Source organism: Artemia franciscana, chromosome 1 (assembly GCF_032884065.1).
Source record: "Artemia franciscana chromosome 1, ASM3288406v1, whole genome shotgun sequence".
NCBI classification, from domain to species: domain Eukaryota; kingdom Metazoa; phylum Arthropoda; class Branchiopoda; order Anostraca; family Artemiidae; genus Artemia; species Artemia franciscana.
This window is the reverse complement of record NC_088863.1, coordinates 38,328,110-38,342,566: the sequence shown is the minus strand read 5'-3', so window position 1 is coordinate 38,342,566 and position 14,457 is coordinate 38,328,110. Positions and strand designations below refer to the sequence as shown.

Here is a 14,457-nt window from a genome sequence, read left to right as displayed (position 1 = left end):
TTGCCATGATACAACCCTAGACAAAAAAGCAAGGTCCTGCATATAATTTTTCCTGTCTTAACTTTCTGATTCAATTTACTGGCCAGCTTTTTCATTTAAAATTGGTCATTCACATAAGTTGGGCCGTTAACTCGAAAGATCTTTTCAAAAACCTAAGTTAGATTTGACCATAGTATTTGCAACATCTAGAGTTCAACATTAAATAACAAGCCTGCCCTAATTCAAGGATTTCTTTACAGATCTTTTCATATGCAATGACATATTTGTTATAGCTTTGTGCCCTTGCTCCAGTGCACTTTTGCACCAATTCTGGAAACATTTTTTGTCAACCTTTTTTACTCCAATGGTCAGCTTGAAATCCTATTTTGGCAGAAATTAGACTTGGTTAGAAGCAAACCGCTATGCAATTTATTGCATGATAAAAACACATTATGTATTAACCCAAAGAAACAGAAAAAGAATATCAAATATACCTGACATCAGGACAGCTGAAATGCAGTTCAGATCCTAGAGGTGAGTTGCTTGTGAGCTTATAAAGCAAAGGACTTTTTGGGCATAAAATAAGTTTGTGACATCTCAAGCTTCCCTCGGCAAAATGAAATACCATATCCGTATCTTCACCAAAAATCTTCTCTGTCAGAATATTGGATAAATTTTCACTGCTATAGTCATTTTGAAGCTTAAGTATAGGACCAGGAATGAAAGTCGTTTCTTCATTCACTAAATAAAAAAAAAGGCTTTTTTTTATTTTCTATCTGGACATGCAAAAAAAAAACTCTTCCTGACAGTAAGAATAGGAATAGAGACAAACTAAAACTAAGTCTGACATCCTATTACTATTTTTATACAATTTTAAATATAACCCTACATACATTTTTCAACAAAATACAAGATCAATCTGCTCTCCTATTTTGTTTTTGCACAATAAGTCAGGCATCATTGCAGCAATAGCTGCAACCTAGTAAAGGGCAAACCACAAACCATAATAACTAGAAGTTTAGAAGGGCATTTTGAAAAAATAGAACTGTCTAGGGATAAAGAATTACCATTTGAATCTGATTCGGGAATAGCATCTATTATTTTGCTTAATCTTAATAGTAAGAATAGATTTCTAAAACTTAATTACAAGAATTTCGAAAGAGCAAAAACCCCTCTAAAATAGTGTCAGATCAAAACAAAAAATGCAGCAGTTGAATCATCATGGTAAAAAACTAATCACAGGGAAATTACAGTCCCCTGCATTGAATAGCAATCAAATTTTTAAACAGCAATATGTCTCCTTTTTTCTTCTTATTTTTCTTTGCTGGTAGTAGGGCACTGAAAAATTATAAAGGATAGATAAGGATTCATTTGAATGCAGTTACGTGCTTTTTATATTTTAGTCCTTATGAAACCTTGATAAAGTACCATATGACATAAAAACGTCATGTAATGATGCCATTTTTAGAGTTGAATTGCTAGGAGGTATGAAAAGAGTATGATTATAATCTAGATTGTCAAAAACCCCATCCGCAATGTCCCCCTCTTACAAATTTACTATTCCAGCCTGCTTAGTAGGCTTATATATCATCAGCTGACTATCAGAACTAGCAGGCTACAGCAACATTGCTGAGACATGTTTAATGGCCTGTTTCAAAGCTCATTATCATATCTATGTGGGTTTTTTTGTAAATTCGTCTTGATAACACCATCATAAAGTGTTAAATGAAAGGATAAACAAAAAAAGATACTATTATGATATCCATATTCAGAAACCCTGAATTGTGAAGGTCTTGAGTCCTACATCTTGAAAACAAGGAAAAAAGGCAGACGTGAATAACACAGTGAGTTAAGTGCTTATGTTGTCCCAGGTTGGGGTCGGAGAATCCTGTAAGGAAACGTATAAGGTAAATGGGAGCTTCCTGGGAGGGTAGTATTGAAAAGTTTGGGATGTAGGAGGATCATGCATAGCTGTGTTGACCTCAGGCAGCTTGGTGCAGCAGTGAGTTGTTACTTGTAGTATTAGTAAAAGTAGGCATCAAAAGAATATCACTATAATATCCATGGGTGAAAACCATTATATGGAGGTTTGCCACTCCCAGCCCCCTTAGTAAGTGAAAACTAACAAAGACATTCTGTAAAAAAAAACTGCCAAGCAAAAGAAAAAATTTCGTTTGGTGTATACAATTTAAAAGCCTTAGTCAATTTTTGACAGCTCAAAAAGTTTGACTAGAAAAGTTCCAACAATCAGACTTAAAAGTCTACAACAGTCCTCAAAAAAGTCAATTCACCATGATTGTGTTTAGAATAGAACAAAGCAAACAGAGTGTACTGCAGGAATAGCAATTAGCAGAAAATCATAATTGCTGATAATGAGACTTGTGACTCTGGTTCAGACATCACCAATGCTTCAGTATTCAATTCATGGCCACAATCACCAGACTTGTTCCATATAGAGGACATACACTCTTGCCACGCCAGCAGGACAAAATCACTGTCCCTCATGACCCAGGAAATTACTGCAGCTTCCCTGGCTTCTGAGGTCAAAGTGGACAAATGTCCTGGAAGTGCTGTTGCCAAAAGAAGTGGCCAACAATTGAAGCTCCTGTCAAGACTAAACCTGTGATGAACAAACTATTTCCAAAAGGAAGGAAGATATAATATGCCAGGACATGAACATTTGCTTGTCATGACTTGCTTGCATTATATATGTGTGCAGTATTATGTGTAGCTTATGCATTTGCTTGTTGCTTATGATTATCTTATTTCAGGTTTGGGACCTAGTTTTCTTAAGTAAATTCTTAAAGAAATTTTTCTATACATTTTACTAGTTTTTTCAAGCTTATTTGTAGTAGGAAAGACTTAAATTTACCATAAAAATTGGATTTGCATGTGCCTTCTTGTTAAAATTTGGCACTTTGGTGGGATTTTTAATTTTACAGCTCTGACACCAGTTTTTGTTTACTTTCAGTCAAAAAAGTGACATCTATGTGTTATACAAATGAGGTATAATGAAAGCATTTGCCACCCCGATTTTAAAACAGTTATAAATAGACTACTTACTTGTTTTATTCTTAAAGTGCATTGGTTCACATTTATCCTCTACTTTCCTTGATGGACAAATACACAGATATATTTCCATTATTTTGTATATTCCCACTTGATATATCTAACATATATAAAGGATATATTTCCATTATGTTTAACAATTAGAAATAGAAAATGCTACCCTAAAATTCTATAAGTGGTAATGCTGCTCAGGCAACAAAGAGAAGAGTAGAACTAGCCTATTATGAAATAGGTAAATGTACAGTTGGATGGCTCTTCTAAAGCAAACATTATGAAAAAAAATAGTATCATCAGATTGCCTATCTTATGCTCTTTCCAAATACCATGGTCATTTTCTACACCTATCTCTCTTATGGTCCCAGATATAACCCTGAGACAACACTAACAATAGAATTCTGGCTTTATAATAAGCAGCATGTTTCTATAGCCTAAACCATATCATTGAGTTTCCTTCCATTGTAATCCATCTTTTTTAAAGGTAAATTTGAAGATAAGGGGCTTTGTCTATCTTATAAGGTAATAACTTACTATTACTACTAACTAAGAACTACTAATAACTCACCAAGCAACCTGAGGCCAACACAACCACGCAAGCTCCTCCATCCCAATCTATTCAAAGCCTCCCTCCCCTCTTTACACCAACCCAGGAAGTTCCCATTTCCTTTAAATCTTTTTTGTAAGGTGCTAAAGATTTTTCAATCTATTACAAAAATTTTGGAATTAAGCCTTCATATGGCTCCCAAATACCCAAAACCCAAAATTACCCAAACCTTAAATTAACCCAATTTAAATTAACCCAAATTATGAGTAAAATCTCTTTCTCCAAATTTTGATACCACCAGTACTCAGGCAGTGCCTAATCCTGGACAGATATCTTGATTTAAAAGTGTTCTTCCTAAACATAGACAACATGCTTCTAATCTTGGACACTATGTATGTAAGTTTAGATAGTTTGGATTGCTTCATAGTTAGAACTAGACAGGATGGGATTGTTTGACTTTAGTCTTGGAAAACTTCTGGTTTTTCTACGTTTAAATTTGGATAAAGGTTACTGTAACAGCCTAGGCTATTTAAATACAATAACTCTGTTTTGAAACACTTGTATTATATTAAATCTGTCTAAGATTGCCTCGGTCTGTGATTTGGACACTTTGTTCAACCTTTGTTTCCTGTTGAAAATCTTTTCAAATAATAGTTTTATCCAGTATTGAAACAAATAACTTGGGAAAAACTGGATCTCATCAATTTAATATGGCAACAAACCTTTCCTAACGAATAATATTACAGATTGCAAGATTCAAAACAATGCAAAATATACTAGTCTAGGGTAAAATTCTAGACAAGCTAACTTTGTTAACTTGAAAAAGGGTTAGGTGAGGAAAATGAAAATTTCATTAATGAATCTAGGGCCAAAACATACTCTGGAAAGGTATTACCCAGCTACTATGTTAACCCTCTTCTGATTTCCAAGTCTTGGAAATTTGCCTACTTGGCAGATCTCTACCAACTGGAATTTTGACAAACAACATTATACCTTACTTTTTTGTTTTCTTTTTCTCTGGTTTCAGAATTAAAAATGCAGTTCCTCTAACTTGAGCAGAATTTGAAGCCATAGCAATAGTTTTTTCTAAGTTTAGGTAATGTATTTGTAGATTTTTGAAACCTCACAAACTGGGAATGAGCACAGTTGTGAAGCTGAAAGTACTTTTCTTATGCTTAATTCAATAAGAAGATCTATTTTGCAAGGTTTCACTTACAACACAATCAAATTTTAAAGCTCTTCAAAGGTCAATGCACACTAGAGGGAGAAGGAGTGTAGGTAGGTAGGAGAAAAGGGGGAAAGCTGTACGTTTGAGGTTTTTGACCCCTACAGTACATATTTCTAAAGACACAAGCTCTCTTTTTAAACATAAACATATTATTCGACTTTTCATATTACACAGTATTTAGAGAGTTCGATTATTCACTTTTCTTCATGATTTTTTTTAACAACTCCCATTGAGTGGTTTCTTGGTGAGGCCCAAAAATGTATGCCCTCTTCAAATATCTAAAGTCACCCCAACCACAGGATGACTTTGGACACACACAGGGCATTTCAGGACACTCATTAATTAATGCTTGTAATAATGTATTCAGATAATATTATTTTTTAATTCATACAAAATACAAGTTAAATGTGACATTTAACTTATCTTACAGACAGTTGGGCGAATCACAGACAAACGCAAGAGTTTTGGCTGTTCACCCAGTTCCTCCTACTGAAAATGGTACAGGAAGCTTCATAATAATGTCTTGAAAGTCACTTTCTGCACTGTCTTGACAATCAGGGAAGATGAACTACCCACTAGACTTGCACAGGTAGTTCATTTCTGCTACTCTCCATTAATCTCTTCCATTTCACAAACATTGTAACCAGCAGAGTTTTGCTTCTTTCCCATCATAAATTTTAAAAGTGCAAAATTTCAGCAAGAAAATTCTTTATTAGTCTCAAGCTCACTGATACTTCCAACATGTGAAGACTTATCATCCAACTCGTCATTGAGCTGCATGTGTGTGTCTGAAATGTTGTCTCCAGTTTTGCCAGCAATGAATGAAACCTTTGACTTTTTCTTATTTCTTAGCAAGCCTAAGCTCAGTCTCTGCTTTAGTTCTCTTTTTTCTGGTATTTCTGTCACAACTCTACTTTTGCCAATCCTGAGATTTTTGCATGGACTGCTTACAGTTTTGCCTGATACATCCAGGAGTTAGACCACAGGAAATTTTCGTGATGATTGCTGTTGACACATAAAGACAGGAGATGAAGCGCAAACTGAACCAGGTGAGGATAATCCATATTGGAAGGATCTAGGGCATTCTGTTCAGGTGGTTCATAAATTGGCTTCTGTGAAAACATTTGGATTTTAAGGCCAAATTCCTATCTTCTTGAAACTAGCTGTGATGTTTTGAGGATTCAGCTTTTCCAGATAGGAATTTTTGCACAACTTTGCTATTTCATGAACTGAAATTCTCTGACCAGGGTTTAATTATATCTAATTGTCAAATGACCCTCTTCTGGCATGTTTCAATGGTAAATAAACTTAAACATCAAGGGGAAGGAGATTATGGGAGCAATAAGGAGGAAAGGCGAGGAGGTGGATGATGTTATTTTTGCACAAAGAAACTACTTCTTCATAAATTTGGCTTTTATGGCTGTCTAACAAGAGTAAGACAGGGTCTATTTTGCTGAGTTTGACCTCTTTTAGAAAGTGTTCAATGGAACACAGGAAATTTTCCAAGGTCATCATTCCACTGCAGTGGTGTAAGTCAGTGCAGCTTGGCAATCTATCTCAATATATCCTCTCTAGAGCTTTGACTCTTGGAAAAACAAACACTAGTAGAATTGTCTGACCATCTACAGATACAAAGCATAGCATTGTGGTATTTTTCCCTCATTCTGCTGACACTGTCTATAGGCTACCACCTGTTTTGCTCCTTTTTTTAGCAATCACCTTTGAGTCCTGCACAACTGCGGGTACTCCTGTTCTATGGCACTTTCAGATTTGACCAGGAAGAAAATGATACTTGCAAAACAACTCTTTAAGATTTTAAAAGAAGGAATCAATTACAATGGCATTAAAGCCAGCATCATAAGCCTGGCTTGTACATTCAGGTTTTTGATGGACAAAGTGGCGCTCTGCTTGATGAACCCTTATATCCAGTCCACTCCAACTCTCTCATTCAGTTGCAAGCTTGACGGGAATTTAATGTTCAGAGTTATTGCCCATTGGTAGGCTAACTTTCCTGTTGCATAGAGAGTCAGCCCATGGTTCAGTAGTGAGCATTTGAGGTATGCAGTGAGCTCTTTCTTTTGTTTGGGAGTAAAAAACAAGCTTAATGCTCTGCTGAACACTGTCATTGTCATTATTTCTATGACTAGCACCAATATGCTCAAGATCATGTATTTTTGTGTTGTATCGGTATACACAAGGGAACTCTTCTTAGAAGAAAATTCTTCTTCAGTTCCTCAGAAAGACGACTTCCCATTTACAAACTGAATATCAGCAGGCCTGATTAATTCTGAACCAAGAAGACAACTCTGCTTTCAAATTTAGTTCTGAACCATCCATAAAAGAAAATTAGGTACTTGTATAGTATTCTACTAATATGTTTCACTGAGCTCAATTTTAATGAAATATACCAAAGTAAGATAAAAATATAATACTTTAGAAATAAATTTGGGCTATATATTTACGCATTAGGGGGGAGGGTATGTTTAGTGGGTCTACATGCCTAACGTGTTATGTGCAATTATTCTGCATATTAAGTAGAGAGAATTATTTCTAACTTCAAACTGTCCAAATACTTTACCCCCAACCCTAATGTGCAAATGTATAGCCCAAATTATATATTTTCTGTCTATTCTGTCCCTTCTCTATGTCTTGTCTTATGCTAAGCTAAAAGAAAATAATTAAAAAGCTGCTTCTATAATGCATCAATGAATGAACAACTTGAGCAGTAGGGGGTTTATCATACAAGTGTAAAAGATTTTAATCATCAGCATCTGAACAAAACAACACAGAAAATACACAGATCATGCCACTTCAGGCTTTGAGGCATAGAAAAGAAAGAAGCGTTCAGCTTCAGGGCTTCTATAATGAAACTGGAATACTTTGCAATTTCCTACCTCTCAGCTACATCTAATTCCATTTTTCAGATTAGGAAACAGTCTCCCATCAGTACAGGGCAAAACCAGACATAGCAGAAAACATCTGGAGTCACCCAAAAAAAAGTGTCCAGAGTCACCCCTTGTTGAAGCAATTTTGAATTTTTTTTTTGCAGATAAAAGCTCAACATTTTTTGATGAAAATTGCCATGCAAGTAGCAGGGGCATGCCTCATCCGATAACTCTACATCTGAAGCAATAACAGATTATATATATTATTTAATATGATTTGATTTGAATTACAGATTTTAATATTATTTGAATATTAACAGATGTGATTTCCTGGTGTATAATTTTTACTGCCATTTACGACTAGGACATTATCACCATAAGGTTTTCGCTTAAAAGTAGTAGAAAGGACAGTTAATTAGTGAACATAAATTTTTGTCTAATATGGAACTACTGAATAGTAGTAAACAGTGCTCTGTACTTCAAATAGTTGGTCTTTGTGCCAAGTCATCCTTTTCACTACCAATTTGAGGACAGGACTTACAGAAAGCTATTTAGATACTATAAGTATTCACTGTCCCTTTTGTTATTGTTTTTTTATGTCTAATCTGCTTATCTAACTTGTTAGTCTAAAGATAAAATGTAGCATTAGATCTAAAGTTCTTCAAGATTAAGGTTGGTCTTGGGAATTATTTCCCAAGGTCACAAGTTGACACATTAATTAACAGAGCTAGCAAGAACAAATTTTGCACAAGGGGGGGGGGAGGCAACCTAGCCAGGTACATTTTGTGAAGTTGTGGGTTTGCAAAATGAGTGCTGTTATGCTAATGATGTAATCTCATTCTGTTGGTTGGCAGAATTGCATGCTCTCTGGCCCTTGCATTTGTTAGTAAGGTGCTTCTTTTGTATGATACCTCCAAACCACAGTATTTAGATGATTGACCAGAGCAGGGGTCTAGTCAAAGGAGCCAGGGGACAAGATCCATCATTATTTACCACCAATTTTTTGAAAATTTTTGTTGAATTCTGGTGATTTTTGTTGAAAAGGTGATGATTTTTATTTGGTTTGTATGGCAACACTGACTTTAGTCTGTGGATCCATACCTGAAAGTTTTGCTTTCCCAACTGAAATGTTTTGCTTATTTTAATTATGTTTGCACCCAGCTTTGCTTGTTATAGTGCTTTGCTTGCTTATGCTTATTGTTACTTTTGCTTATAGGTGTTTGGGTCTCCAATAAACTATTGAAATAGAAAAGAGAGGAAACATTACATGGTGTCAGAAGCGGGATCATGGACAGCACACCACACCCAATGATGGACTGGTCTTCACCAAACCTGAAGGCAGCATGGAAGAGGTTCAAGCAGTATTGCGAACTCATGTTCTCTGGACCACTGAGTGGAAAGACGGAATCTGTCAAGTGTTCGTACCTGCTCATTTGGGTTGGTGAGAAAGGTCGCGATATCTTTAACACTTGGAATCTGACAGCTGAAGAAAACAATAAAATCCGAGTGTATATGGGAAAGTTCAATGAGCACATTCAACCAAGTGCAAATCCGATTTTTGGAAGATTTATATTCCACAAAAGGAATCAAAATGAACGTGAAACCGTGGAGGGATACACCACAGAACTGAAGTTACTAGCACTTGACTGCAAGTTTGGTGACACTGCAGATGACATGATTTGCGACAAACTAGTGTTTGGAGTAAAGAATGACTGAATAAGAAAAAAGCTCTTAGTGAAGGTGGGACATTGACATTTGCATGAGCCATCCAGATCAGTAGAGCTATCAAAACAGTTGAGGAGACCCAGGCACAAATGAACTTAGCAGGGAAGCCACCATGCATGAAACAAGAAATAGAAGCAGTGAGGAGAGTAAAGAGTAAAACACCACTGTGCTATTCGTGTGGTGGTTTATACTCACGTGAGCACAGGTGCCCAGCAAAGGGAAAGACATGCACGAAATGCCATAAGCCTAACCATTTTGCAAAAGTATGTAGGAGCAAGAACTTACATGAAGTAGAGACTGCAGAAGATGACGAAGGAGAAGAATTCCACATTGAAGCTATTGACAGTTTGTCTGCAGAAGCTCCAAAGAAACCCTTTGTAGCAATAAGACTTACCCAGTACAACACTGACATTAAGTTCAAGATCGATATGGGAGCAGAGGTGAATGTGTTGCCTACTGCAGATTTTCTCAATCTCAAGGGGGCCTCTCCGCGACTGACCAAGACTAAGGACATTTAGACAAGCTATAGTGGAGGACAGTTGAAGGTTGTTGGAACCATTAATCTAATGCTACAGTATAAAAAGCAGCGTCCTCAGAATCATGTTTTCTATGTTGTAGAAACAGATAAAGGACCTATCCTAAGCAGACAAACAAGCGAGAAACTGAACCTCATAAAGTTCCTTATGAGTATCTCTCCAGAAATACCAGCAGCTCCACAACAAAGGCGTATCAAAGTTGATAGATTGCTGGAAGAATTCTCAGACGTGTTTGATGGTATTGGATGGCTCCCAAGTACCTGCCACATACACCTTAAGGAAGGGGCAGTACCAACTGTCCAGCCACCAAAACGTGTGCCGTTTGCACTGCAGCCAAAACCTAAACAGGAACTGGAACGCCTAGAAGCACTAGGGGTAATAGAAAAACCACTAAGCCCACAGAGTGGGTAAATTCTATTGTATTGGTCAAAAAGGGTGATGGTTCCCTAAGAATATGTCTGGATCCAGTAGATCTAAATCGCTGGATCAAGAGACCCATCATCCAGTTCCACTTTTCAAAGACATAGCAGCAAAATGTGAAGGGGCCCAGAAATTTTTCAAAGTGGATGCAAGGAGTGGTTATTGGTCAATGGTCTTAGATGACAAGTCGTCTGAGTTGACCACATTTAACACTGTATTTGGCCGATATCGCTGGAAGCGATATCCCTTTGGTCTTGTTTCAGCCCAAGATGAGTATCAAAAGAAAATGGAAGAAGCATTTGAAGGAATTGATATAGGGCTAATTATTGACAACATTGCTGGCATGGGTGCCACAGACGAGGAGCATGACAGGAAGTTAGCAGAGGTCCTTCTAAGAGCCAAAGAAAAAGGCATGAAATTTAACAGAGATAAGTGCATATTTGATGCTACAAGCATATCCTACTTTGGACATATCTTGACAGAAGAAGGAGTAAAGCCAGATCCCAATAAAACGAGAGCTATACGAGACATGCCAGCCCCTAAAAGCAAAGAGGAGCTACATACATTATTGGGAATGTACAACTACCTATCCCAATACATACCTAACTAGTCCACATCAAACCAGCCACTTTGTGATTGGATGAAAGCTAAGGTTTGGAAATGGGATGGTATACATGAAGCTGCCCGGAAAACAATCCAGGACTCAATTTGTAAGAACCTGGCCTACTTCAGTCAGCATGCCAAACTAACTGAAGTAGTAACTGATACCTCCCAGCATGGAGTTGGCGCCCAGCTTGTAATGGATGGAGCCACAGTAGCGTTTGCCTCAAGGTTGCTCAGTGAGACTGAGAGACAATACTCTCAGATGGAGAAAGAGTTGTTGGCCATAATGTTTGCCTGCAAGCATTTTCATCAGTACTTGTTTGGTTGAAAAGTCTATGTTACAACAGACCACAAACCCCTGGAAGCTATCCTTAGCAAGGCAATAAACCGCACCCCACCAAGATTACAGTGTATGATGTTGGCCATCCAGCTTATGACCTGACATTCCACTACAGACCAGGAAAAGAAATACCTGTGGCAGATACACTCTCCTGATTGCACCTCCCAAATGTGGATAAGGAAGCTGAGAGCAAGGGAGAACTTGCCATACACACCTTCTTCAAACAGATACCAATCAAGGAAAAGAGGATGGAGCATATACAACAGGAGTTGCTCCAAGATGAGGAACTGAGCATATTGATGCAAATCATAGAAAATGGGTGGCCTGAAAACCAAAAAGATGCCCCTGTTTCAACTAACCCTTATTGGAACTACAGAGATGAGTTGGTTGTGAACAATGGGCTCATTCTCAAAGGGGAAAGGGTTGTCATTCCCAAAGCACTGAGGCCGGAAATGTTGAGGCAACTCCACCTGTCACACTTGGGAATTGTAAAAACAAAGGAGGGAGCCAGAACTGTCATGTTTTGGCCAAATATCACTGGAGATATTGAGAAAATGATCAATGCCTATGATACTTGCTGCAAGTTCCAAAACAGGCAACAAAAAGATCACCTAATTAACATGGAAATACCTTCATACCCTTTCCAGCATGTTGGAGCAGATCTGTTCACATTTAGAGGTCAAGAATACCCTATCACCACAGATTACTACAGCTGATGGTTTGAGATGGAAAGTTGACTTCAACCGCCTCATTCCAGGTAATCAGTAAACTCAAGGTTCATTTTGCATGTCATGGTGTCCTGGAAAAGATGACAACTGATAACAGACTGCAGTTTTCATCACAAGAATTCAAAACGTTTGTATCAAGCTGGAACATTGAAAATGTAACATCAAGTCCATGATACCCTCAGGCAAATGGCCTCAGCAAGAAGGCTGTCCAAACAGCCAAGCACATCATGGCAAAGGCATTGGATAGCAGGACAGACCCATACATGATGTTGCTAGAATTCTGGAACACCCTGGTTGACAGAGCATACTCACAACTTTTGTTATTCTGGTCCAAATATTCTTGTATTTACACATATAGAATAGTAATCATTTCTGTTTTCATTGACTGGATATTTGAAATTGTGAATCTGTAATAGTTTAGAAACAAATTTGGGCTATATATTTGCACATTAGGGGGTTGGGAGTAAAGCATAGCATATATTAAATATGTAAACTGACCATTGCTGTATTTAATATATGCTATGCTCCCCCCCCCCCTAATGTGCAAATATATAATAACTCCATAATGGTGAGTTTGTGGTAGTTTTGCAAGAGAGAAAAGATGTTCCAAAAGTCAAATTGTATCTATTAACAATAGTTTCATGACCCTAAACAATTGTTCAGATAATAGGAACATTGACCAAAGTATGTCCCAGGAAGGTATTTTGAAGTAGCCTACCTATCTCTACTCCTTCTCTCTCTAGAAGGCCCTTGCCTACATGACAGGTCTATACTTATTGAAATTTTGACAAAACAGCATTTTACCTTAATTTTCAGTTATCAGTTGTCTTTTCTTTGCCTTTAGTTCTGAAAATGTAATTCCTGTTATTTGAGTAGAATTCTGAGCCATATCAATTTTTTTTCAAAAATTCAGGAAATGTATTTGCATACCTTTAAAACCTTATAAATTGGGATTGAGGAAAGTTGGGAAGCTGAAAACAATTTTGTTGTACTTTATTCAAGCAGAAGATCTATTTTGCAAGGTTTCACTTTTATAACACAAATATTTTTAAAGATCATCAAAGGTCAGGGCCCTCTAGAGGGAGAAGGAGTGGAGGTGGGTACTTCAAAATACCTTCCTGGGACATACTTCAGCCTTTAGACTCATCAGTGAAAATTTAATTTTTCTAAACTAACCCCTTTCCAAAATAGCCAAAAGTCAATCAACTAAAATTTTACCCTTTCTTTAGATGATCCTGAATTTTAAGTATTATACATAAGATTTTATTAGATATTAGGCGACTGCCTTAATGATTAGAGGCTTTGCCTTAGGCCTACACTATTGGAATCTAGCCCACTGCATTCATTCTAGAAAGCTTCCATCACCTAGCATAATCAGTTTCTGTCTATGGTTTTAACCATTGGTTTCAAGGGATCACTACAATATTACTTGTGCCTGAGGTAGTATTATTCAAAATATTTTTGCATTTCTAAATTTCAAATTTTTGCTGTTTGATTACTGAACGTTGCTAACTTTCAATATTAGAAACGTTTAAGCGTCTTTTTGTGGGAGTGCGAAATCTCGCCCCAGTCACATTCTATTTTTACAGTTTGCAATGGATTAAGCCATAGACGATATGTATATATATATATATATCATGAAAAGAGAAATCACCAATGCAACAGCACAAACACAAAAAAAAAGAAGAGAGACAGAAGGAGAAAAGGAAGACTGTTTTCCTAAATTAGTGATTAATATAGACCAGCACTTGAATGAGGCCTTAACCCTACTCATCCATACAATCACATAGGTCAAACAGCATAGCCACACACAATCAACCAAAAAGACTTTGAGACAATTTGTTGTCTCTTTTGCATTGCCGTCTGTTCAAAGATATTTGATTATTAGAGCAATTCCGATTTCTAAACATAATATCTACTAAGCTTCAAACTTATTTATTAAGGTTTTTGAATTGTTGTAATCCCTTCCTAAGATATATACAAATATTTTTGCATTTAGGAGTTTCTTGCTCTTGACACAATTTCACTTCTTTTCATACTGGAATTTGTTAAAAGATATTAGTTGTATTTTTGTTCATCGTTCATTGAAGCAGTTGTGCTTAGTTGTCGTTCTTAATTCACGGTTGACGTTAATGAGGCCGTTCAACTTTCTTCAATAAAAAAAAGGAATACAGAATGGCAAAATAAAGTAATGCAGGTTTTTATTTAAATTGCAGTCAATAGAACCTTGACCTGATTTTGGGGAGCAAAATCGTTGTTGTTTTTTCAAGAGAAATGCCAAAAAAGATATTATGCATAAAAAGTGTCCCCAAAAGGTTTTATTTTAAGGTTCATAGAGGAGGGGTGCCATGGATAAGGGAGTAGACCTAAACCTCAGATTTTATTCAGCAAGCATAAGTGACG

General features: G+C 36.8%; 1 protein-coding gene across 5 annotated transcripts in view; it reads right to left on the bottom strand.

Annotated features, from left to right (window-relative positions):
- Positions 1–13,580, bottom strand: part of LOC136029254 (zinc finger protein 567-like) — a 69,136-nt gene extending 55,556 nt beyond the window's left edge. For 2 of the 5 annotated variants that reach the window (XM_065707493.1, XM_065707517.1), the window contains exons 1-2: positions 3,043–3,136; positions 474–720 (exon numbers count right to left, since the gene is read on the bottom strand). In XM_065707493.1, coding sequence (XP_065563565.1) covers positions 474–720; positions 3,043–3,121 — 326 coding nt within the window. In that variant the 5' untranslated portion in view covers positions 3,122–3,136. Of the gene's footprint in view, positions 1–473; positions 721–2,851; positions 2,912–3,042; positions 3,137–13,419 lie in introns of those variants that run through there. The other 3 variants (XM_065707508.1, XM_065707501.1, XM_065707526.1) reach the window with 3 other exon arrangements.
- Between the last annotated feature and the right edge of the window lie 877 nt (positions 13,581–14,457).